This window comes from Trichechus manatus, unplaced genomic scaffold (genome assembly GCF_000243295.1).
Source record: "Trichechus manatus latirostris isolate Lorelei unplaced genomic scaffold, TriManLat1.0 scaffold00053, whole genome shotgun sequence".
NCBI classification, from domain to species: domain Eukaryota; kingdom Metazoa; phylum Chordata; class Mammalia; order Sirenia; family Trichechidae; genus Trichechus; species Trichechus manatus.
Window position 1 is genome coordinate 6,663,200 of NW_004443989.1, and position 22,478 is coordinate 6,685,677.

At 43.9% G+C, this 22,478-nt stretch overlaps 1 protein-coding gene across 3 annotated transcripts in view; it reads left to right on the forward strand.

The window, feature by feature from the left end:
• The window catches only part of CDH13 (cadherin 13), a 1,198,041-nt gene that overhangs the window by 607,865 nt on the left and 567,698 nt on the right, over window positions 1-22,478 (forward strand). For all 3 annotated transcript variants that reach the window (XM_004377722.1, XM_004377723.1, XM_004377721.2), the window contains one exon: window positions 10,680-10,832. In XM_004377722.1, the coding sequence (XP_004377779.1) occupies window positions 10,680-10,832 (153 nt within the window). The remainder of the gene's footprint in view (window positions 1-10,679; window positions 10,833-22,478) is intronic.

Genomic DNA, 22,478 nt, shown 5'->3' on the forward strand with positions numbered 1-22,478 from the left:
AAGCTTTCTAAGGAGGCACCATATCATTTTCCATAGTGTTTGTACCATTTTACATTCCCACCAGCAGTGCATAAGAGTTCCAGTCTCCTTGCAACCTCTCCAACACTTGCTGTTCTCTGTTTTTTGTTTTTTGTTTTTAATTATTGCCAGTAATGTCGGGGTGAGATGTTAACTCGTTGTAGTTTTGATTTGCATTTCTCCAATGGCTAATGATGGCAAACATTTCCTCATGTGTCTGTTGGCTGCCTGAATGTCTTCTTTGGTGAAGCATCTGTTCATATCCTTTGCCCATTTTTTAATTGGATTATTTCTTTTTGTTATTGAGGTTTGAAGTGTTCTATAGATTTTACAGATTAGACCTTTGTCAGATATGTCATAGCCAAATTTTTTTTCCCAGTCTGTACGTTCTTTTTTTACTCTTTTGGTGAAGTCTTTTGATGAGCATAAGTTTTTAATTTTTAGGAGCTCCCAGTTGTCTAGTTTATCTTCTGGTGCTTGTGCAGTGTTAGCTATGGTTCGTATTCCATTTATGCCATGTATTAGGGCCCCTAACATTGTCGCTATTTTTTCTTCCATGATCTTTATCGTTTTAGGTGTGAGGATTGGTCCTGCTTTGTTTTTTTACAGATGGACGTCCAGTTTTGCCAGCAGCATTTGTTAAAAAGACTGTCTTTTCCCTGTTTAATGGACTTTGGTCCTTTGCCAAAGATCAGCTGACCATAGGTGAATGGATTTACGTCTGGGTTCTCAATTCTGTTCCATTGGTCTGTATGTCCATTGTTGTACCAGTACTCAATAAATATTTTGAATGGAAGAAAAGGAGGAGGGGAGACAATGTGTCAGAAGAAATTGTGCTCAAGAAGGAAGTATCTTGTTAAAGTCACTGGAGGGAAGCTGCCCACAGGCTGAGTGAATGGTGGTGCAGGTCAGGTAGATAATATTAACAAACATCAATCCAACTCTTCCATTGAGCAAAGCCTTGTGACAGTTACGTGTTTAGGCCCGGGTAACTCATACATGCATAAGACCCTGAATGTCCTCAGCCAGGGGAGGGGTAAGTTTGGCAGCCCTTCCCTTTTTTCCCTCCTTGCCTCTTAGCATCTTCACTATGTCTTCAGTAGTAAACCCCAATAATGAAGCCTTCCCTAGCCATTCAATTACACACTGATAACATGTTCTCTGATCATCTCAGCACCCACCTAAGACTCGCTAAGACTGCTGTGTGTTGCACTCCAGTTTCTTCATAGACTAGAAGCTCCAGGAGGGTAGGACCACCGCATCCCCAAGCCCAGCCTGGTACATGGCGTGCCTTCTGTTCTCAACAGGTACCCTATGGACATGTGCTGGGGCATGTCCTTCAGGGAAATGAAGAGATGTGTTTGTTCATTTGATGAATGTGTTTGAGCAACTGCTTTGTACCAGGAGCTGGGTTTAGCTAGGTAGTAAAATAGTAAATAAAATCAGACATAGTCCCTGCCCCAAGGAACTGATGGTCTAAACCCTAAATTTTATGTAAAATCCCAGTATTAAGTGCTATAAGGGAGAAGTAGAGAGTTTCTGTAGCATGCACTAGGTGAATGTGATTTATAGGATCCATGATTTAGTCCAATCTGGGTCATGGATGACAGTAGCCAGATTCTACAATTCACAGAGGAGACATGACTTTCCCTATACACCCAAACAAACCACAACAGGTCAGACACATCAAAGGAGGATTTGATAAAAACCAATTGTACCCTGATTAAATATCTCTTTTAAAATGTGACATATTTGGTAGTCAAAACATAAGCAAGGAGATAGAGGATCTGAATCATACAATCAATAAATACTACCGTTGTTCTTAGTTGCTGTCTAGTTGGCTCTGACTCAGCTCTGACTCATGGTGACCTTATGTACAATGGAACAAAACACTGCCCGAGCCTGCGCCATCTTCATGATCATTGGTATGCTCAAGTCCATTGTTGCCACCTCTGTGTATTTTGAGTACCTTCCCCCATGAGTCAGAGTTGACTCAACGGCAACAGGTTTTTTCCAGCCTAAGGCGCTCATCTTCTAGCACTATGGCTGACAATATTCTGTTGGGAGCCACAGGATTTTCATTAGCTGATTTTCAGAAGTAGATCACCAAGGCTTTCTTCCTACTCTGTCTCAGTCTGGAAGTGCTGCTGAAACCTGTCTACCATGGTTGGTGACCAGCAGCATAGCTTCCAGCATCACAGCAACATGCAAGCCACCACAGTATGACAAACTGACAGATGGGTGGTGGAAGCAAGGATATAAAGGTTCTGAATAATATAACCAATAAATACTGGTACAGATTGAGAAATATGAAAATATATCCTACAAAGACAGAATACTCATTTTTTCCATACATCCGTGGATCATTTAGAAAAGATGATGCTGCACATGGTTATTAATAAATTTAAAAAAACTCAAAATCAGAAATTTCATAATCCACATTGTTACGTGATAAATTATAAATAAATACTTAAAACCCTGTGAACACTTAGATATTAAGATATACTCTCCTTAAAAAAATCTGGAGCACAGAGAATATAAAAACCAGAAATTATAGACTGTCATAAAATAAAATGAAAAACAATATCAAATCCTATGGAACTCAGCTTAAGCTGTGCTTAGGCATAATATTAAACGTCTTCATTATGAAAGAAGAAATGAAACAAAGCTGGCACTGTTAATAGATGGTGAAGGGTAAGGATGGTAGAATCAAATATCCCCTAGTCATGTGTTCCTGAAGTTTGATTTCCCTTCCCAAGTGAACTACTCTTCTCTTAATCTTATCAACTTCCATGAACAGTGGAAAGCATTTTGAACTTGGTGGCAAACACAGCCATCCCTAGCTAGTATGGGAACCACTGGTCTTACGAGGTGAGCTTCCAGGTATGAGTTTGGGTGCCCCTTTCACTGGGTTGGCAGAGTGTTGGTTCCATCATTCTCCCCTAGTGTACTGGGACTCTTGGCCCTGGCTTCTCCTTAGCTCTCTGTTAATTTACGACCTAGAGGCTGAAAGTAGTTGAGCAGCCTGGGAGTGAGAGAAAGGCATGGATATAACAGCTGCCTAGAGTGCTGAATGGCCGAGTGTCTTCAAGTTCAAAAGCATGTCAAGGACTAAACCACAACTGAGAATTAATTAATGCTTACAGATTATAGTAGAGAGGCCGTCTAACGATAAACACAAATGTTTTCAATAACGATAGATGAAGGCAATAAGTCTTTTTTTTTTCTCTTTAACGTGGAGTAGCAAACATTTTTTAATTAGCACTTACATCAAGCTCAAATAATTCCTCTTACATGTATAAAAATAGTTAGAAATAACAATAGGCTCATTTTTTAAAACTGAAAATGTTGTAAGAATGAAGGGAAAAAAATTACTCCAATCTTCATGACCCAAAGGTGTTCACATGTGAATTATTCCCTTTGGTCATTTTTTGGGGAGAGGGTTTCTAATTATTTGCTAGTTTTACATTCTTTTGATTATGTTGCCTGTATAGTTTTCTATCCTATGAAAAGAAGGCTCTCCAGACTTGCCACGTGGTTGTACACCGTCGAGTCAGTTCCGACTCACAGTGACCCTATAGGACAGAGTAGAGCTGCCCCATAGGGTTTCCTAGGCTGTCATCTTTACAGGAGCAGATCACCAGGTCTTTTCTCCCACAGAACCCTTGTGAGTTCGAACAGCCCAGTCTTTCAGTTAACAGCCAAGCGCTTAACCATTGCACCACCGGGACTCCTTAAGAGGCAGCAGTCTAGTTGGATATGATGGGAAAGGGTGTTAGTGTATTTGTCCTGATGCTGCTTTGCATGAGCAATGTTTTCCTTAGACAGAAGATCCTTGCATAAGGGGTCCCATTACAGATTATAGCGGCAGGGGATGGTCACTAAGTCCTAGACCCACTTCTAAGTATTACCACTGCCTGGGAAGTTACCACTGGGGATTTGTAAAAAAAAAAAGAAATGAAAAGGCATTGCTGCTACACAAGTAAAGTGACTGCATTTAAAAAAAAAAAAAAAAAAAAGTACAACAGACCTTATTTTTAATTTGTGAGTTTATGGAGCATTTTACAATCATATAAAAACTTGCAAACTTGCAAATAAAGTTGCACTTCTTCACTCGAAGTGTTAATCGAGTGTCTTCTGTGTTCTCAGCTAGGGAAATGTGAAAGGGAATAAGAAATAAATAGCTTGAGGGATAGTTACCTATAGCCACAAAGAAGCAATCTCTGTCTTTGTGTTCACAGACGCTGCTGGTAAGTAGGGCAAGAGCCCAAGGGAGGGGACATGGTAAAGTCTACAAGGACTAGGGGATGCGAAGGGGCCAGGAGAGCTTCAGCGAGTGGCTAACCCCAACTCTGCATCCAGGGAGATGAGGAGGGGTCTCCCCAGCAGACAGAGTGGGAGACGGGGGTCCAGGGAAAAGGAGCAGCAGGCATGCATCCCAGAGAAGCCGGGCAAAGTTCAGAAGGCTCATGGCTGGTTGTGGTAAAAGGCAGGGATGCAGGATCAGGTAGAGACTCACCCAAGACAGCCTCTAGGACTTTACCTGAGGGCAGTAGGAGCCATGGAAAGGTTTTAATCTAGGTACTGTCCTTGTCAGATCCAAGCTGGCGTTTTAGAATGATTGCAACGAGTGAAGGAGATCGAGTTAGAAAACTACTAAAATATTCATTTACTTATTCATTAAGCAAATACTTACTGGAAATATTGGAAACCTACTGTGTGCTAGGTCCTGGGAACAAAATAGGCAAAAATATGTGATGCAGACCTGAGTTAAAGCACTGAGGATGGGGATTGGCAGACGGTAGAGCCAGAAGCCCTGATTGCAGTGATGATGTACAGAACTGGTGGCTGTGTCACTTTGCTACAATGACTACATTTTCTATAGGGGAAAATAACCCAACTGATATCAGTGCAATTAAGGAAAAGTCTGATCTCACGGGGAACAACCAGAATGTAAAATTAAAAACCACATCAACTAAAGGCAACATGGGATCCTGGATTGGATCCTGGACCAGGAAAAGGATGGTAGTGAAAAAACTGACGAAATGCACTTACCTAAGATCTGGAGTTTAGTTAATGGTACTGTGTCAGTGCTCATTTCTTGGGACAGATGTCCCTTGGTTATGTAAAATGTTAACAGTGGGGACAACAGGGTGAAAGGTAGAAGGCAACTCTCTGTAGTATCTTTGCAACATTTATGTAAACCTAAAATGATTCCCCCAAAAGTGTTCAGAAATGAATGATTGAATAAATACTTCAACCAAACTGAGTAGAAAAATATGTAGAAGAATTTCATACAGAATGATCCTACTTAGGTAAAAACATTCAAAACTGCTATATATTCTATGGGTACATATATACGCATGTAAATTCATAGAAAAATGCTTTAAAAACACATACAGCCTGGCATCACTAGTTCCTCGCAGCAGAGAATAGATGTGGGGACAGGACTTAGCTGTGGGAACCAGAGGGGACGCTGGCTTTGGCCATAATGTGTTGAATTCTGTAAGAAGTATGTGACAAAAAGGTCCTTTGAAATGCAAACCAAGTCTTCACTGCCTTGCTCTGTAAACCCGTTGCCATCAGATTGATTCTGACTCATAGAGACCCTATAAGACAGAGTAGAACTGCCCCATAGGGTTTCCAAGGCTGTAATCTTTACAGAAGCAGATTGCCACATCTTTCTCCTACAGAGTGGCTGGTGGGTTCAAACTGTCGACCTTTCAGTTAGCAACCAAGCGCTTAACCACTGCACCACCAGGACTGTTTTGCCTCCCTCCAGCCCCCAGTATTACCTGCCTCCCCTGGGGTGCAGAAGGCTCCAGTCTCAGCTATACCACAGGACACAGCTGGTGTGCTGACTGCTCCCCCGCCTCAGGCAGCTTGAAGTCCATCGCCCGGGTACCCAGCAAGATTCCTGTGTGCTACTTACGTGCCTTTTCCAGGACACAGGCACCTGGGGTCCAAGTTCTTTCTCATCATTAGCTATTTTTTCCATTCTGACTCAGAAGACAAGTGAAAAACAATAACCCACTGTGAAAAGAGGTGCTGAATTACAAGAATAATAGGAAGGACTAGCTAATTGCGAAGCCCTGCTATGCAGTACAGTGGATATTAACAGCTGCTGCAGTCCTAAGTGACTCTGCGGGATTCATTCTGGCCAGAAGGAGTACTCTGGATTTCTTCCATCCCACCACATTAAACAACAACAAAAGGACCGCAGCCTCTGCTGGACAATTTTTAGAACTTTAACATAAGTCCCCGGGTGGCACAAACGGTTAAGCTCTCAGCCAGTAACTGAAAGGTTGGCTATTTGAGTCCACCCAGACGCACCTCGGAAGAAAGCCCTGGTGATCTACTTCCGAAAGATCACAGCCATTGAAAACCTCATGGGGCACAGTTCCACTCTGACCACATGAGTTGCAGTGGACTCAATGGCAACTGGTTTGGTTTTGGTTTTTTTAACTAGTATAATAAAGGTCACCTGCTCACTAGAGGAAGCCCTGGTGGCTCAGTGGTTAAGAGCTATGGCTGGTAACCAAAAGGTCAGCAGTTCAAATCTGCCAGCTGCTCCTTGGAAACCCTATGGGGGCAGTTCTACTCTGTCCTATATGAGTCGGAATCGACTTGATGGCAACAGGTTTGTTTTTTTGGTTTTTGTTTGCTATAAGGTCGCTGTGAATTCGGAATTGACTCGACAGCAACAGGTTTGGAAACTCACTTGACTTGCATCCAATTGTTTTGCAGTGTGGCGGGGGGTAGCCTTGGGCTTATAGCCATTGCGCGCCTCCTGTCTCCCAAGCTAAGCAAGACTGGAGTGGGCCGAAGTCCCTCTGAAACCCCACCTGGCGACCTAGAAGCCAGAGAGGCAGAGAGTAAGAAGAACTGGAGGTTCTCCCTGAATCTGAATTGAGCCAAGTTCTTGGCTTCTCCCTGGAGAGACAGCCCACTTCCATACCTCCCTTCGGTGTTCCTTGGGTGCCTTTAAAGCTTGTCTTGTTGTCGGCCTAGTGGTGTGGAGAAATACCAGTTCTGCTTTACTGAGGTTCTAGAAAACAGATTTTAAGAGTTCCTTTTAGTGGTATAAGTTTAAAAGTAATAGATGTATAAAGAAGGAAACAAACAAACCCAACCTTTTCCAGCGGAAGGCTGCAAACTGTGGCAGTGGGGACGAGAATCAGTTACAGTGGCACTCCGGGGCTAACCGCTCAGTCTAAAGCAGAGGTTCTCCCACTCAGGTGTGCATCAGAACCACCTGGGGTTGGCGTGACAGGGGTGGGGGGACTTGCTAAAGCTCAGATTGCCTGGCCCCAACCCCAGCATTTGTGATTCAGGTGGTCTGGGTGGGTCCTGAGAATTTGCATTTCTAACAAATTCCAGTAATGCTGCTGCTGGTGGTTGGAGGCCCACATCTTGGGAACCACTGGTCTAAGAGAAAGGGCTCCCTTCCTGGAAGTTAGGTTCCCTCACCCCATGCTGGGGCGCTGTGGGGGTCATCCATCCAGACGAGCTGTTCCAGGCTGTGGTCTTGGTGTGCCTGCAAAGTGGACTTAGCTGTACAGCATACAGTTTAGATATTTTCAAAGCCAGGGGAAAAAAAAAAAAAATCCAGAGAGAGACAGGACTGTGCAGCACCAGGCAGAGGAGCTCACAGCGGGACTTCCTCCTTCCCTGGGGAATCAGTCATTTAAATCTAGCTGTAAGTGCTAATTAAACTGCTTCTCTGTCCGGGACCCTGCTTAGCTAAGGTGAAGTGGTGGGAGCTCCCTGAGAGCCAGGGAGAAATGACACAGACTTGGCATTTACAGAAGGAAAAGTCACCCTGGAGAATTTCTGAGTCCAGGGTGAGTAGCAGATGGAGGGATGGGAGGGTGGCCATTGTTCCCCAAGGGGCTTTCAGGTGTCTCCCACCCTGACTCTCCCAGGAGGTATGGGGTGCTGACTCCCATTGCTTGGGAAGCAGAAGAGTCAAGAGGGAGAAGAGAGGCTGCGAAGCATCTCCAGCAAGACCTCACCATGGACCCTGGGTCTGGCACAGACAGGTCAGAAGTCTGATAGCGGGAAGTAGACTGCTCCATAGCTCTTGTAGGTCGCCTATGTTCATGTCTCATCACATTGCCTTTGGTTGATGGGGCCTTTTGGGAAGGACCCGCCTATCTCAGGCGTGCTTAGGGCCACAAGGTGAGGCCTTGTTAGGGCCCTAGGATAAGAAGGAGGGGAGCAATGATAAGCACGGTGGTGAGAAAGAGCAGAGTTTGCTCAGCTGCCCCTTCCCCTCCCAGGGCATGTCTCCCTCCAACCAGAGAGGTGCGGGAGCAGTTTTTAAAAAGGAAAGCTGTTCTTTTAGAAAGGGAGTGTTTATGTTATTGCTAAGATGCATTTTATCCCTGGAGGTGTTGATCTAACCTATTAGCAAAAAAGTATAATTTGTTGTGATTATTACTATTATTATTGGCATTATTAGCTACCATTTCTTGAGCTTTCCATGTGCCAGGAGCTGTCCTTTCTGTACACTATCTCATTGTATCCTCAATAACCCTGGAAATAATTATCCCCATTTTACAGATGAGGAAGTTGAGGGACAAAGGGACAAAGGATCATGTGCAAGTGGTCATTGTCAAAGCTGGGACTGAGGCATGTGTGTCTGAACAGTGGTATTCTTCGTTAATTCTGTTGCATGCCAGGGACTGCACCAGGCAGTGGGATCCAGTTTTGAGCTTCAGCCTTGCTCTTGATCTCGCAGAGCTTCCAAGTAGCTGCAGGTGTGGGGAGTGGGACAAGGCGGGGAGAATGTCAGTTGGATTAAATCAAGTAAAGCAGTGATTAAAACTTTTCATCAGAAGGTATCACATACCTTATTTTTAATCTTGCCTTAGAGAGTATTTTCTGTTAATCTTAAAAATACAAACAGAAGTAACTAGTGTTTAATGAAAACTCTCAGCTTATTTTAATAAAGAACATTTTAAATTAGAAAAAAACTGCATTGCCTATTGGAACCGTGTGATGCTCTGACTCAACTAGCTGGTCATACCAGGTGAACCTTAGCATGAGGCTTATCCTGTCTTAGGCATCACTGCCACCTGGTGTCAGCCTTCAGAATTGCAGGCTTGGTGGCAGCAAAAATGGCCTCTGGGAATCCTGGTTTATACTGGGAGGAGACACATTGCCTACACTGGCCACATAAACCTCAAGGCATGCTTGACTATGTCTGGATACATGCGTTTTCATTTGTAAGTTGGCTAAGGCTCGATTCGCATCAGCTTTCTTTTATCTGTATGTCCTGAAAGCTAGGAATGTCTATTGTGTTCATGACCTTTAGGATGATTTTGTTATAACGGAGTTCACAGGTATTGATGATAAAGTGACATTAAATATAGATGAAAACTTGGGATAAGCTCTAGAACCATCTTATGCAAATAACAGCTCTTGTTTTAGTTGGACGTCTTCAAATGCCATAAAAAGACCCTCATGATTTGGTCCCCAGCCACCTCTCAACCTCATTTTTATTCAAGCCACAAATGACTTTCCATTTCTGGATTTTTCTGGGCTCTCCCTTGCCTGTCTGCCTTCCTTTGTTTGTGCTGTTTTCTTGCTTAGAGCTACCTTCCTGCTCCTTACCTTCTATATTTAATTCTCAGATTTCCAGCCAATGTTGACAATCTATAGATGTCCCTTAAGTTAATTTAAAAGTGACAGTGTAGCACAGCAGTGCCTCCAGAGAAACAGAAGATCTGAGTTTGAATCCTTTATTCATCTTGGTGATAGTTGTGACCATGGCCAGCTTGCTTCATCTCTCCATGTCTCAGTGGTTCCATCCATTAAATAAGAATAGTAATGTCACTCAGAATGCTCCTTAGAAGGGAGTATGGCGAGACTTCATAACTTTGGTCACGTAATCAGGAAAGACCAATCTCTGGAAAGGAACATCATGTCTGGTAAAGTAGAGGGTCAGCAAAAATGAAGGAAACCTTCTATGAGATGGACTGATACAATAGCTGCAACTGGACTAAAACATACCAATCATCATGAAGAAGGCATGGGACTGGGCAACATTTCCTTCTGTTATACATAAGATCACCATAAGTTGGAGCCAACTCAAGGAAACTAACAACAACCAAAAAAATGTCCCCTGCCCCCAGCATTGTTGTGAGGTTTGAAGAAAATGTGTGTAAAGGATTTCGCAGCACCATGCCTAGTACCTAGTAGAAGCAGCGCGGTAAGTGGCTCTGTAATGATTTGATACAGGTAAATACCTAGAACTTTAATCAATGCCTGCCCAGCATATGATTGTTGAATAAATGGGTTTCATTGCCTGTTTGGTCTTGCTTACAGGAAGGGAAAAAAAAAGTCTGTTTCCCAGGAGTTAAAAATAATATAAATGTCCAACCTTGAACTTTCTGGAGCTATTGCCCTTCTAGGTCCATCATTATATTTCACCCAGTGCTGGTAAGCTCACCAGGCTATAAGCTGCAACGATCTGCATATTAGGATGAAAGGTGTTAAGCAGCGATGCTATTTTTGGCCATGCTGCTTTAGTCAAACCGTTGTTCACCTGGCACCTTTGTGCTGGCACCTGTTATTAGTGGACAGGTCACTGGAGTGTGCTTACAATGTGTTTTCTTGCCAGAGTCTTGAATGTCTGCTCTTGTTTCTCTGACCAGGTAGTCGATAGTGACAGACCAGAAGGTTCCAAGTTCCGGCTCACTGGGAAGGGAGTGGATCAAGACCCTAAAGGAATTTTCAGGATCAATGAGAACACTGGCAGCGTCTCAGTGACACAGACCCTGAACCGGGAAATGATTGCTACTTATCAAGTGAGTGTTCACACTTGCCCACCCTGGGTGCAGAGCTGTGGCTTTCAAAGATTGTTTTCTTCCCACTGAGCTTGTTATTTCTGTGCCTCATCAAACCTGGGGCTGTGCAACTTTAGGGGGTCTCAGTGGGAGCAGACGTGGAGTTAAACCCCAACAGGGTGACATTGGTGGGCCCCAATCTCATCAGTAGAGCTCCTCAGGCCTACATGAACCCTTGGGGGCTGGAGACCAGGAAGGGAGACTCAGAGGCATCTCAGAGGAGGTCAGTACCCTTAGTTAGCTTTGGCTTTCCAGAGAACAGCTTGAGAATCAGGAGTCATGAAAGGTGTAAATTCTTGGACCTGATAATTTGACTTTTAGAAATCTATCCTAAGGACACAGTGAGGAATTTAGTTAGATTTTTATAAGATGTTTTAGCAGGATGTGATCTTTAAAGTGGAATCAATTGCTAAATGGTCAGCAATAGGGGTGTGTCTTATTTACTTAGTGCTGCTGTAACAGAAGTACTACAAGTGAATGGCTTTAAAGAGCAGCAATTTGTTTTCTCATGGTTCTGAAGGCTGGCGATCTAAATCAGGGTGTTGGCCATGTCGATTCCTTCCTTATCAGTAGGTTCCTTGACATGGTATCTGTTTCCCCCCATTTCTCCATGTGTGTATGTACATGTTTTCATTCTTCTCTTTTTATAACTCAGAAGTGATTAGGTTTAGAACCCACCCTACATGAGTATGACCTAATTAACATGACAGAGAAAACCCTGTTTCCAAACTGGATCACATCCACAGGTATAGAAGTTAGGATTCCAACATATATATTTGTGTACACAACTTAATCCATAACAGGGAATGGTTAAATTACATCATAAGTTTGCAAGGGAGTTTTCTACAACCATTTAAAGGAGTTTTGAAGAAGTCATATGGGAAAGATTCAAGATATCACCTGAAAACATACACGGAATCCTCATTAAGGATTTAAATACATATATCGTGATGGGTATATGTTTGTGAAGAAACAGGATAGAACAAAATTCAAAACTTTAACGATTATTTTGGGATGGTGTATGGGTGTCCTACGACTGTGGTAACAAAGTGTCATAAACTGGGTGACTTTAAACAACAGAAATTTATTGTCTCCTGGTTCTAGAGGGTAACAGTCCAATTTAGGGTATCAGCAAGGCCATGTTTTGTTTTGTTTTGTTTTTTCCCAGAGGCTTTAGAAGATCCTTTCTGGTCTCTTCCAGGTGTTTGGTGGCTTGCCGCTGCAGTGTAACTCCATTGCTACGTGGCCGCCCTCCCTCTGTCTGTCTGTGTCTCTTCTCTTTTATAAGGACGCCACTTAGATGGGGTTGGATCCCACTCTACTCCAGCATGACCTCTTGTTAACTGACAACATCTTCAAAGACCCTATTTCCAAACCAGGTCACATTCACAGATACCAGGGATTAGGACTTCAACATAGGTTTTTGGGGGACACAGTTCAATCCATAACTATTGGTGAAATGGACTTGTGTATTTTTCTGATTTTTTCTACAATGCACTTATGTTACTTTTACACGTGGAAATAAAAGGCTATATGCAAAAGGATCATTTCAGAAGCTGATACCCACTCAGAGGACAGAGATCCCAGCAGTGGCAAGCAGATACTGGGGTGAGCGCAGAGTCTTCTGTAGGCTTAGGGACAGTCCAGTCACTCTCTACTACACTCCCCAGAGCAGGTCCATTCTCAGTCTGCATTGTTTGAGGAAGGAAGTGGAATTCCCAACCGTTTTTAGAAAAAGTGTCCCCAGGGTGTAGTGTGCTGACTTGGGAAGCAGTGCAGCAGAACCGTGCTGACCCTACAGGTTTTGCTGTCCGCTGCCCTTGTCGTTGCGTGTGCTTTCTCCTGGGTTGGGAATCGGGGTTCTGGCTGATTTTTAGGACCAGATTCCATATCCTTAGTTTTCTTGGTCAAAACAGTACCCGAGAGCATCTCAATCCTCACCTCTGCCCCTCCCCTAAAAAATCCACTTTCTTCCTTTTCTACAGACAGGGGATAAAGGGACATTGGGTTGTCAAGTCAAGTGTTCTGGCTGAGAAACAGGTCACCTGGGCTCTAGCTGCCTCTGTCACTACTAGCTGATGATCTTGGGGAGACCATGTAAGCTCCGGTCCCCAGGATCCTTACCCACAATGTGCAAATAATGCTTGTCGACTTACCTGACTGGACTGCTGTGGGTTTCCAATGAGGGAGAGGTGGTGCAAGGACAACGGGGGCATTAAAGTGCTGGACAGATGTAGGTGATGGCATGATGATAGGTGGCAGGTTCTTCATGCACCAGCAAACTCAATTCTGAGCACTGTGCTCAAGGGTCCTAGGAGAATGAGGGTGTCCACCAAAGGACAAGGCTGTGAGCTTCTCTGTGGTAGCCATCTGTCAGTGAGTGTCCAAGGGCGAGCACTGTGTCCTCAGCCTACACCCAAGTGGAATCAGGCTGTTGTAGGAGTTGAATGTTGCATCCTCAGAAATTTCTGGGTCCAGCTGGCCTTGACCATAACCCGAGGTTACGTGGCAGCTCTTGGTGTCCAGCTACTGTAGGAAGAGCCAGCAGCAGACCACGGGTAGATACTCCCTTCTCTTTCCACATCTATCATAGGAACGGCCACTCAGTTTCAGACACAGGGAACCAAGGACACAATACGTTTCATCATGTCATAGCACAGTGATTAAAATTAAGAGCTATGAGGTCGGAAAATTGGAATTCAAGTCTGAGCTCTGCTACTTACCAAGCTGTGTGCTCTTGAGCACCCACTTAACTTCTCTGACCTTGTCATTCTCATCCATAAAGTGGGATTGGTAATAGTACCTCTAAGGGTTGTAAAAAATGAAATAAAATTATTTTTGCAAATATTTAACACAATGCCCAGCACCAAGCAGGCACTCAGTAAATCATAGCTGTTAGTTTTTCTGAACATTTTTTTAATTGTCTAGTTAAGTTTCATACATTTTTAACATTGGCTTTCTACCTTAACCATGAGAAGATTGGTGTCTTAGTTATCCAGTGCTACTATCACAGAAATACCACAAGTGGGTGGCTTCAACAAAGAAAAATTTATTCTCGCACAGTCTAGGAGGCTAGAAGTCCGAACTCAGGCTGCCAGCTACAAGGGAAGGCTTTCTTCCTGTTGCCTCTGGGGGAAGGTCCTTGTCATCAATCTTCCCGTGGTCTAGGAGCTTCTCAGCGCAGGGACTCCAGGTCCAAATGACGTGCTATTCTCCTTGCTCTTGTTTCTGGTGGTATAAGGTCCCCCTGTCTCTCTGCTTGCTTCTCTCTTTTATATCTCAAAAGCAATTGACTCATAGGAAAATCACATCAGTTGACAAAATGGTGGACAGTCACATGATACTGGGAATCGTGGCCTAGCTAAGTTTTGGGGGGACACAATTCAATCCATAAGAGTTGGCATCCACTGTTGACTGGTGGCTTTTCCTTTCATTCTGACATTACCCTACATAACATTTGTTGTCCTTCTTTTAAGTGTCAAAGAATTGATTGCAGAACCTCCTTGGGGCATTAAAGGGATATAACTTATGGAATAAAGGAGGGGAGGTCTTCTTGGGAGTATTCTGTAGCCTAGAAATAGAGCTAGGAGGAATTAGAGGAAGTAGAAAATTCTGACTGCCAAGATGAGAACTGGTGAATGAGAGGCTGAAAGATGCCTTTTAAGGGTGACCCCAGAGGAACTCTTTTAAGAGGTGAGCAGGAGTTTGGATACATCCATGGCTGATCGATCCTATCGGAGTTTTTTGGAGTTGCATACTCATGTTGGGGGTCCTTCTGTGTCTCATTCAGAGAGAGATTCTGGGGCTTCATAAACCAAGGCCCTGACTCAGTGTGGACATTGAGTGTGGCAATGGCCTTTATCTCCAGAGATAGTTTCTTACACGAGAACCTGGGCTATGATGGCCAACCTGGGGCCCAGGCTAATCCACATCCTCACCAGCCCCACTAAGGATCCAGGCTCTAATGCCAGGTCCCTCCATGCCTCTTGCTCTTCACTTCAGTTCTTGACCTGTTCTCTTCATGTCCTTGCTGAGAAAAGTCCCTTGATAACTCTGTGCTTGTTTCTCCTATTTCTGGATTTAATGAGTATCAGGTTATTCTCTTATGCTTTGGGTTACAAAGGAATATACAGGAATAGCGGATATACAGGCATGTTGAAATTCCAGGCTATTTCAAGTGCCTGTTTAGAATAATGTGTTAGAAGTATAGTTAATCACAGATTCACTGCATTCTTGGTGGTCATTGTGGCTGGCAGCAAATGTACTTCCTCAAAGAGCAGAATCCTACAGCGATACGAAGGCCTCCAATCCCCCATGGTTTGGGTTTCCCTTTTGCAAGTTTAAAAAGCAGGGAACGTGTGGATGAATTCATTGCCGTTATAATGGCTCCAGTGTCGTTATTGTTTTTTATTATTTTAAAGTTAAGTGCTACTCACATGCACATTTATGCCAATGGATTAACGTTTCCCAAATCCAACATGAAAGCATTTCCAACTAAGCCTTGGAAACTTGGGTAATAAGAAATAATCTGGGATAAATTTGGTCTTGGACCCTTGAATGTGTATCATCACTGAAGCTCCTGTTGATTGAATGCTACATGGCAGATATTGTGCTAAACACTTCATATACGTTCCCTTATTTAATCCATTTCACACAAGAGACTTATGAAGTAGGTGTTAACGCCATTTTGCAGGTAAGGAAATAACTGTTAAACAACTTTTTCAAGGTCTCACAACTGGTATGTATTGGATTTGGAATCCGTATCCTTTTCTCTCCATCTCCAAAGTCCTGCGCTTTCAACCACCAAGAAATACTTCTTCCCATTTTACCCACAACTAGACTTGATATCTAATGTGCAAGTTCCTTGGCTCCTTTCCTGGGAAGGAGGTTTGGATGGCTGGATGATTGATTGCTTCTTAAAAATTATCTCTTCCATGACCCACTGTTATCTGCCCAAGCCTCCTTACCCTGGCCCCCAAAAGGGCTTCCCATGCTTCTGACCTGAAATGGCACCTGGTAAAGTAATTTAGCCCTTGCAGTATTGGAAGCTGACATATTAATGCAAAGCCTCCTGAAATATGACTCATTATTATGCATTTTGCCAGCATTTGAGTGATTTGTGAGGTCTTCATTGGAATAAAGTACTGTAAATGATTCAGGAATGACCAAGTTTATGAAATTCTATAAAAATATTAGCAGGTGGTAATGATTCCCTCACACTGTGAGTATAATCTGCAGGCTGCAAATTTGTCAGTATGGAAGGACAGGAGTGGAGTAGGAGACAGGGTCTGCTAGGCAGGTGGGGGGATCACACGCAGGGTTTGGGCTGGACTCAGCTGGGGGGCAGTTTGAGGCAACATAGGAAGCAGTCCTATGGGGGTGGGCAGACATCACCAGGAGAAGAACTCCGTCTTGATCCCCCACGACCCTCCTTGTCCACAGTGGGAGGTGCACAGAGAACCGGGAAGTTGGGGAGAGTCTAGTAGGAAAGATAGGGGCTCTTAAAAGGAGAGAGAGAACCAACATTAGCTGAGCACCTGTGAAGTACCTGGGAACTCTCCAGGTACCTTATGCGCACAAACTTGTGAGACTGATTTTTTTTTTTTTTTTTTTTTTTGGCTTTAAAGAACAGAAATTTATTTTCTTACAGTTCGGGAAGCAAGAAGTCCAAATCAGGGTGTTAGCCATGTCAGTTCCTTCCTTGTTGGTAGTCCTGGGCATTCCTTGGTTCCTTAGCTTGTAGGCAATCCTCACATGGTGTCTGTCTTCCTCATGTGTGTGTCTCTGTGTCCCTTCTGCTCTGTTTTTTTTTTGTAGTGAAGATATATACACGTATATAAACGTATCCCATTCAGTAATTTCTGTGTGTATAATTAAGTGACATTCAAGCTGTGCAATCATTCTCGCTACCTTTTCCAAAATTATTCCACCACAATTAACATAAACTCACTGCCCCTTAAGCAAAAACTCCCCCCTCTCCCTCTCTGTCCCACACCTGGTAACCACTAATAATTTTTGGTGAGCCATTTGTGGTGCAGTGGTTGAAGCACTCGACTGTGAACCAGAAGGTTGGCAGTTTGAACCCACCAGCCACTCCGCTGGAGAAAGATGTGGCAGTCTGCTTTCATAAAGATTTACAGCTTTGGAAACCTGATGGGACAGTCCTACTCTGCCTCGTAGGGTTGCTAGGAGTCAGAATCAACTTGACGGCAGTGGGGTTGGTTTATTTTGGTTTTATATATTTGCTTATTTCATATAAGTGAGATCATACAGTATTTGTCCTTTTGCAATGGACTTATTTCAATCAACGTGATATTTTTAAGGTCATTCTGCTATTTTTATAAATCAGAAGTGATTAGGTTTAGAACCCACCCTACTCTGGTATAACCTAATTAATGTAACAAAGAAAACCCTATTCCAAACAGGAAATTATTTACAGGTATAGGGGCCAGGATTTCAATACATATTTTGGGGGGGGGATATAATTCAATCCATAAGAGATGTCCATGTCCTAATCCATAGAACCTGTGAATATGTCCGCCTACATGGCAAAAAGGAGTTTGCAGAAGTGATTAAGTTAAAGATTTTGAGATCAGGAGATTATCCCAGATTACCTGGATGGACACAATGTAATCACGAGGGTCCTTATGCGAGGGAGGCAGGAGGGTCAGAGTCAGAGAGAAATCTAAAGATGCTGAGATGCTGGCTTTGAAGATGGAAGATGAAGTCACACGCCAAGAAACGCAGATGGCCTCTGCTCTTGCTGTTAGTTGCCGTTGAGTCAATTCCGACTCAAGGTGACCCCAAGTATGCAGAGTAGAACTGCTCTACAGGGTTTTCAAGGCTGTGATAACGAGACTGATTTTTTTTTATCTTGCCTTTACTCATGAGTTAGTTGAGGGCCAAAGAGGTTTCCAAGATATATTATTAGTACAGTGTTGATGTTAATATGTATCGAGCATTTATAATGTGCCAAGGCACAGTGCTAAATACTTAAACGATAATCGCATTTAATCTACATAAAGATGCCAGGAGATTGATAGTGTTACCATCCTCGGTTATAGACCAGGAAACCGGAGCCACCTGTATTCTTGGCCTCAGAACAAGGCAGGGATTCACTGTTGCCCTGGAGTACTTGCTCATAAGGATGCACTTACAATATTACCTCCCGATGGCTGTTATAGTTAGCAAGTGGGGGTGTATAAGTGGAGCACTCAGCACAGTGGCTTAGTACCTGGAATTGGGAGCCATCAACTCATACATCTGTCTTATAGTTTAAACTCCCTGCAGGTAAAATTGAGGTGAAAGTACTCACTAAAAGTTTGGATGTCAGTAATGCTGTGAGTTGCTTGGTAGAAAGGAACCATCTAAATAAGTGGTTCTCAAAGTGGGACTCCCAGACCAGCAGCACAAACGTGACCTGGGACTTGTCAGAGATGTAGTTTCTTAGGCCCTACCCCAGACCTCGGGAATCAGAAACTCCGGGGGTGGGGCCGACAAGCTCAAAAATGTATGAACCCTCCAGGTGATTGTGACTTTGACATTTGAGAGCCGCACATCTGCACACTCATCACTCCTGAGCATTAATGTCACTGCAGCTGGCTTGATTCACTGATTTGCCTCCATGAGAGTGGCCTTTGAACCAATTTCATTACAGTCCTGCCAGAGTAATCTGTTTGGGGCTTCAATATGCTTATTTCCCTCAGATGCTCCAGCACACCCTTTGAAAGCCCTCCAATCAAATCCACACTCTTCTCAACTGCCTTTGTTTTTGCCTCACTAATGGCTCCTGAGAGCTAGGCAAATTTGTGCCTGACTTCTCTGCTCCATTCTGTCTAGACTTTGAATGACTGTTAAATGTAATGTTGCTGACTGTTTGCTTGTTTCCCAGAAAACCAACCTTTTAGGCCAGAGATGAAAGCGTCTTCAGAAGATTTGAGCTGATACAGGCTTGGATAATTCCAGCCAGGAGGAAGCTGGCTTCAGGTTAGCAGTGCCGGCTCTTCTGCCTTATTAGATCTGTGACCTTGAGCAAGTTGAGCAAAGTTCTCCATCTGTGCTGCACACTGGAATCACCTGGGAAGTTTTTAAAACCCTGATGTCCATGCAGCCCCACAAACCAATTAAATCAGAATATCTTGGGGTGGGAGCAAGTATCAGTCTATTTATAAGATTCAGGTGTTTCCATTGCAAAGGCAAGTTTGAGAACCAAGAGTTATATAACCCATCTATCCCAGTTTCATTCCTGGCCAGCGCACCTCACATGCAGCCACCACCTGTCCATCAGTGCAGACTTGAGTGTTGTGATGATGCTAAACTGGTTTAGCAGAGCTTCCAGACTAAGGAAGAGTAGGAAGAAAGGCCTGGTGATCTACTTCTGAGAATCAGCCAGTGAAAATCCTGTGCATCACAGTGGTTTGATCCACAATGGATCATGAGGATGGCACAGGACTATGCAGCATTTCTTTCTATTGTGCGTGGGGTCACCATGAGTCAGGGGCTGACTTGACAGCAGCCAACAACAACAGTATCATTCCCCGATTTACTCATAAGTAGCAATGGGGATTAATGACTCCAACCAGGTGATTGTTTGCAAATATCACAGATGAGATAATACACATAGGAGTTTCTAACTCATAATAGCAGAAAATTAAAAATCTTAATTCTCCTTGATCAACTGTTTGACTCTTAGCTAATATCTACAGCTCACTGCATTCTGATGTTTCCTTTGATACAAACCCTTAAAAACCAGGAGTGGGGAGACACAGAATTCGATAAACAAATGAACAGGATGTCTTCCAGCTCTCTTTAGGAAGAAATAATTGAAGCTTTGGTGGCAGCCGCCCCTACCCCAGTGCCTCCGAGCTTCTCCATCTGACTCTTCCCCACACAGTTCGTCACGTCTCCGAGCTCTTCATTTACAACTTGGCCTTATCTGCCAGGCGCAGCTGGTGAAACTGAGGCATGAAGAGATTAAACGCCATAGCCGAGGCGGCCACCTACCTGGATTAGACTGTGGAGATGCTCTGGACTGATGATTTATTTGGTCCACTAAGCAAAGCTGCTTCCTCACTCAGGGCTATAGAAACATATTTTTCTAAACTTCATTAGCACAAACTCCCCAGAAGAGGTTCAGCTTGAATCCTGGCAGGTGGGAGAATGCTACATCTGTCATCCCTCAACTTGTCTGGAGACATTTTGGGGTACCACAGCTGGACAGGGTGATGCTTGCATCTACTGGGTAGAGGCCAGGGATGCTGCTAAAATACTACAATGTTCAGACCAGCCACCACCACAAAGAATGATCCAGCCCCAAATGTCAACAGAGCCAGCATGGGGCTAGGCACTTAGAAGGCGTTGGCGATATTTTAAGGCTTACCTCTCCACTCAAATATTCATAAGTCTGGAGGAGACAAGAGGCCTGTGTTTGTCGCCGGGGCACCACAGCTAGGGGCACCATCTCTGTTGTATAAAGCTCACAGTCTAATTGGGGACAATGATTTGGAGCAAGTCAATTACACTACCATGTGACAAGGGGCAGGGAACAGGGCCAGCCAACAAAGCAAGTGCTGAAGAATGAGGACTAGTTAGCTGGTTGATGGGGAGGGGGCAGGGCAGGAAGGGTGATCTGGGCAGAGTGGACAGAAGAGTGAGTGTGTGACACTAAATAGACAATAGATAAGTGGTATCTTTGGTGAAGGGTAAGACAGTACACAATACTCGGGAAGCCAGCACAACTTGTACAAGGAAAGGTCATGGAAGCTCCGTAGACACATCCAACTCCCTGAGGGACCGAATTGCTGGGCGGAGGGCTGTGGGGACCATGGTCTCAGGGAACATCTAGCTCAACTGGCATAACATAGTTTATAAAGAAAATGTTCTACATTCTACTTTGTTGAGTAGCATCTGGGGTCTTAAAATCCTGTGAGCAGCCATCTAAGATACTCCACTGGTCTCACCTCTTCAGGAGCAAGGGAGAATGAAGAAAACAAGATAGAAGGGAAAGATTAGTCCAAAGGACTAATGGACCACATCTACCATGGCCTCCACCAGACTGAGTCCAGTACAACTAGATGGTGCCCGGCTACCACCACTGACTGCTCAGACAGGGATCACAGTAGAGGGTCTCAGAGCTGACTTAAAATGTAGAATAAAACTCTAACTCACAGACTTATTGGTCTGACAGAGACTGGAGAAACCCCGAGAGTATGGCCCCCGGACACTCTTTTAGCTCAGTAATGAAGTCACTCCCGAGGTTCGTCGTTCGACCAAAGTTTAGACAGGCCCATAAAACAAAAACGAGACTAATGAGGCACAGCAGTCCAGGGGCGAGGACTAGAAGGCAGGAGGAGACAGGAAAGCTGGTAATAGGGAACCCAAGGTCGAGAAGGGAGAGAGTTGACATGTCATGGGGTTGTTAACCAATGTCGTAAAACAATATGTGTACTAACTGTTTAATAAGAAACTATTTTATTCTGTAAACCTTCATCTAAAGTACAATAATTAAAAAGAAGAAGAAAAAGAAGAAGACCCAGCGTGTGACCCCGCAGGAGAAGAGCGCACAATTCCAGAGGGCAGTAGGGGAGCACACAGGGCAGGAGAGAGAAAGGAGACCAGGAAAAAAGGCGGAACTCATGCTAATCAAGAAGCCAAGACATAGTCCTCCTTGGCTATGGGCAGACGTTAGAGGATTCTGGCTGCACTGTGGCTCCATCGGATTTGGATGTCACACAGACCGCCCTGGTTGCTTATGGAGGATGCAGGGGAGGTAGCGAGACCTATCTCTGGGTCTCCAAAGCCACCATGACACGTCAGATAAATACTCAGGAAGACTTGGGAGGTGAAAGCAGTAAATCCACTCTGATACTGAAGATATGAAATGATGACTTCATGAGGTGAAAAGGGACCTGGATTGGAGGGCCAGTTCTGGCAGGGCCTCCCTGTGTGGGGTAAGGAGTTGGGATTGTATTCTAAGGAAGCCTTTGAGGGTTCCCAGCAAGGGAATGAGATCCTGTTTGCATTTCAGGAAGATCAGCTTTGTTTGAGCAAGTAAACAGTAACATTCAAACTGCCATGAAATAGAAATTAATTCGAAAATGCATTCATTTGTTGAGAACCCATTACGTACATACCAGGCACTGGGGGAAGAAGAGGCAGCATACCACCCTCCCTTCCCAGAGCTCAGCCTTCAAGTTCTCTTACAGAGACAGTAAACCAGAAAACCTTTCTGTATCTCTCAGTCCATGTGGGGAGGGCTTTACGTGTTGCCTTTTCCCATTGAATCTGGCTCAATCTCAAGGCCAAGTGAATTTTCTCTTTTAAACCCCCAACCTTTTAGTTCTTTCTTCTTTAAGGGTTTATCAGTGGGTTATCTCAGAATTATTTAGTAAACACACTTTGATGGAGCTGTTAGCTGTTGATTTGTTTGATTGGTATCTGTTTCAAGATTTTTATTATGATGAAAGCTAATCTTTCCTTGCAGTAAGGCATTAGGTGCCAAAAGATCATTCCCATCATATTTGTCTCTCTTCTGAAAGTGCAGATGTTTGCATAATGGGCTCCTCTAAGCCAAACGCCCCTTTTCTGGTGCCATGTTGGAAAGATTAC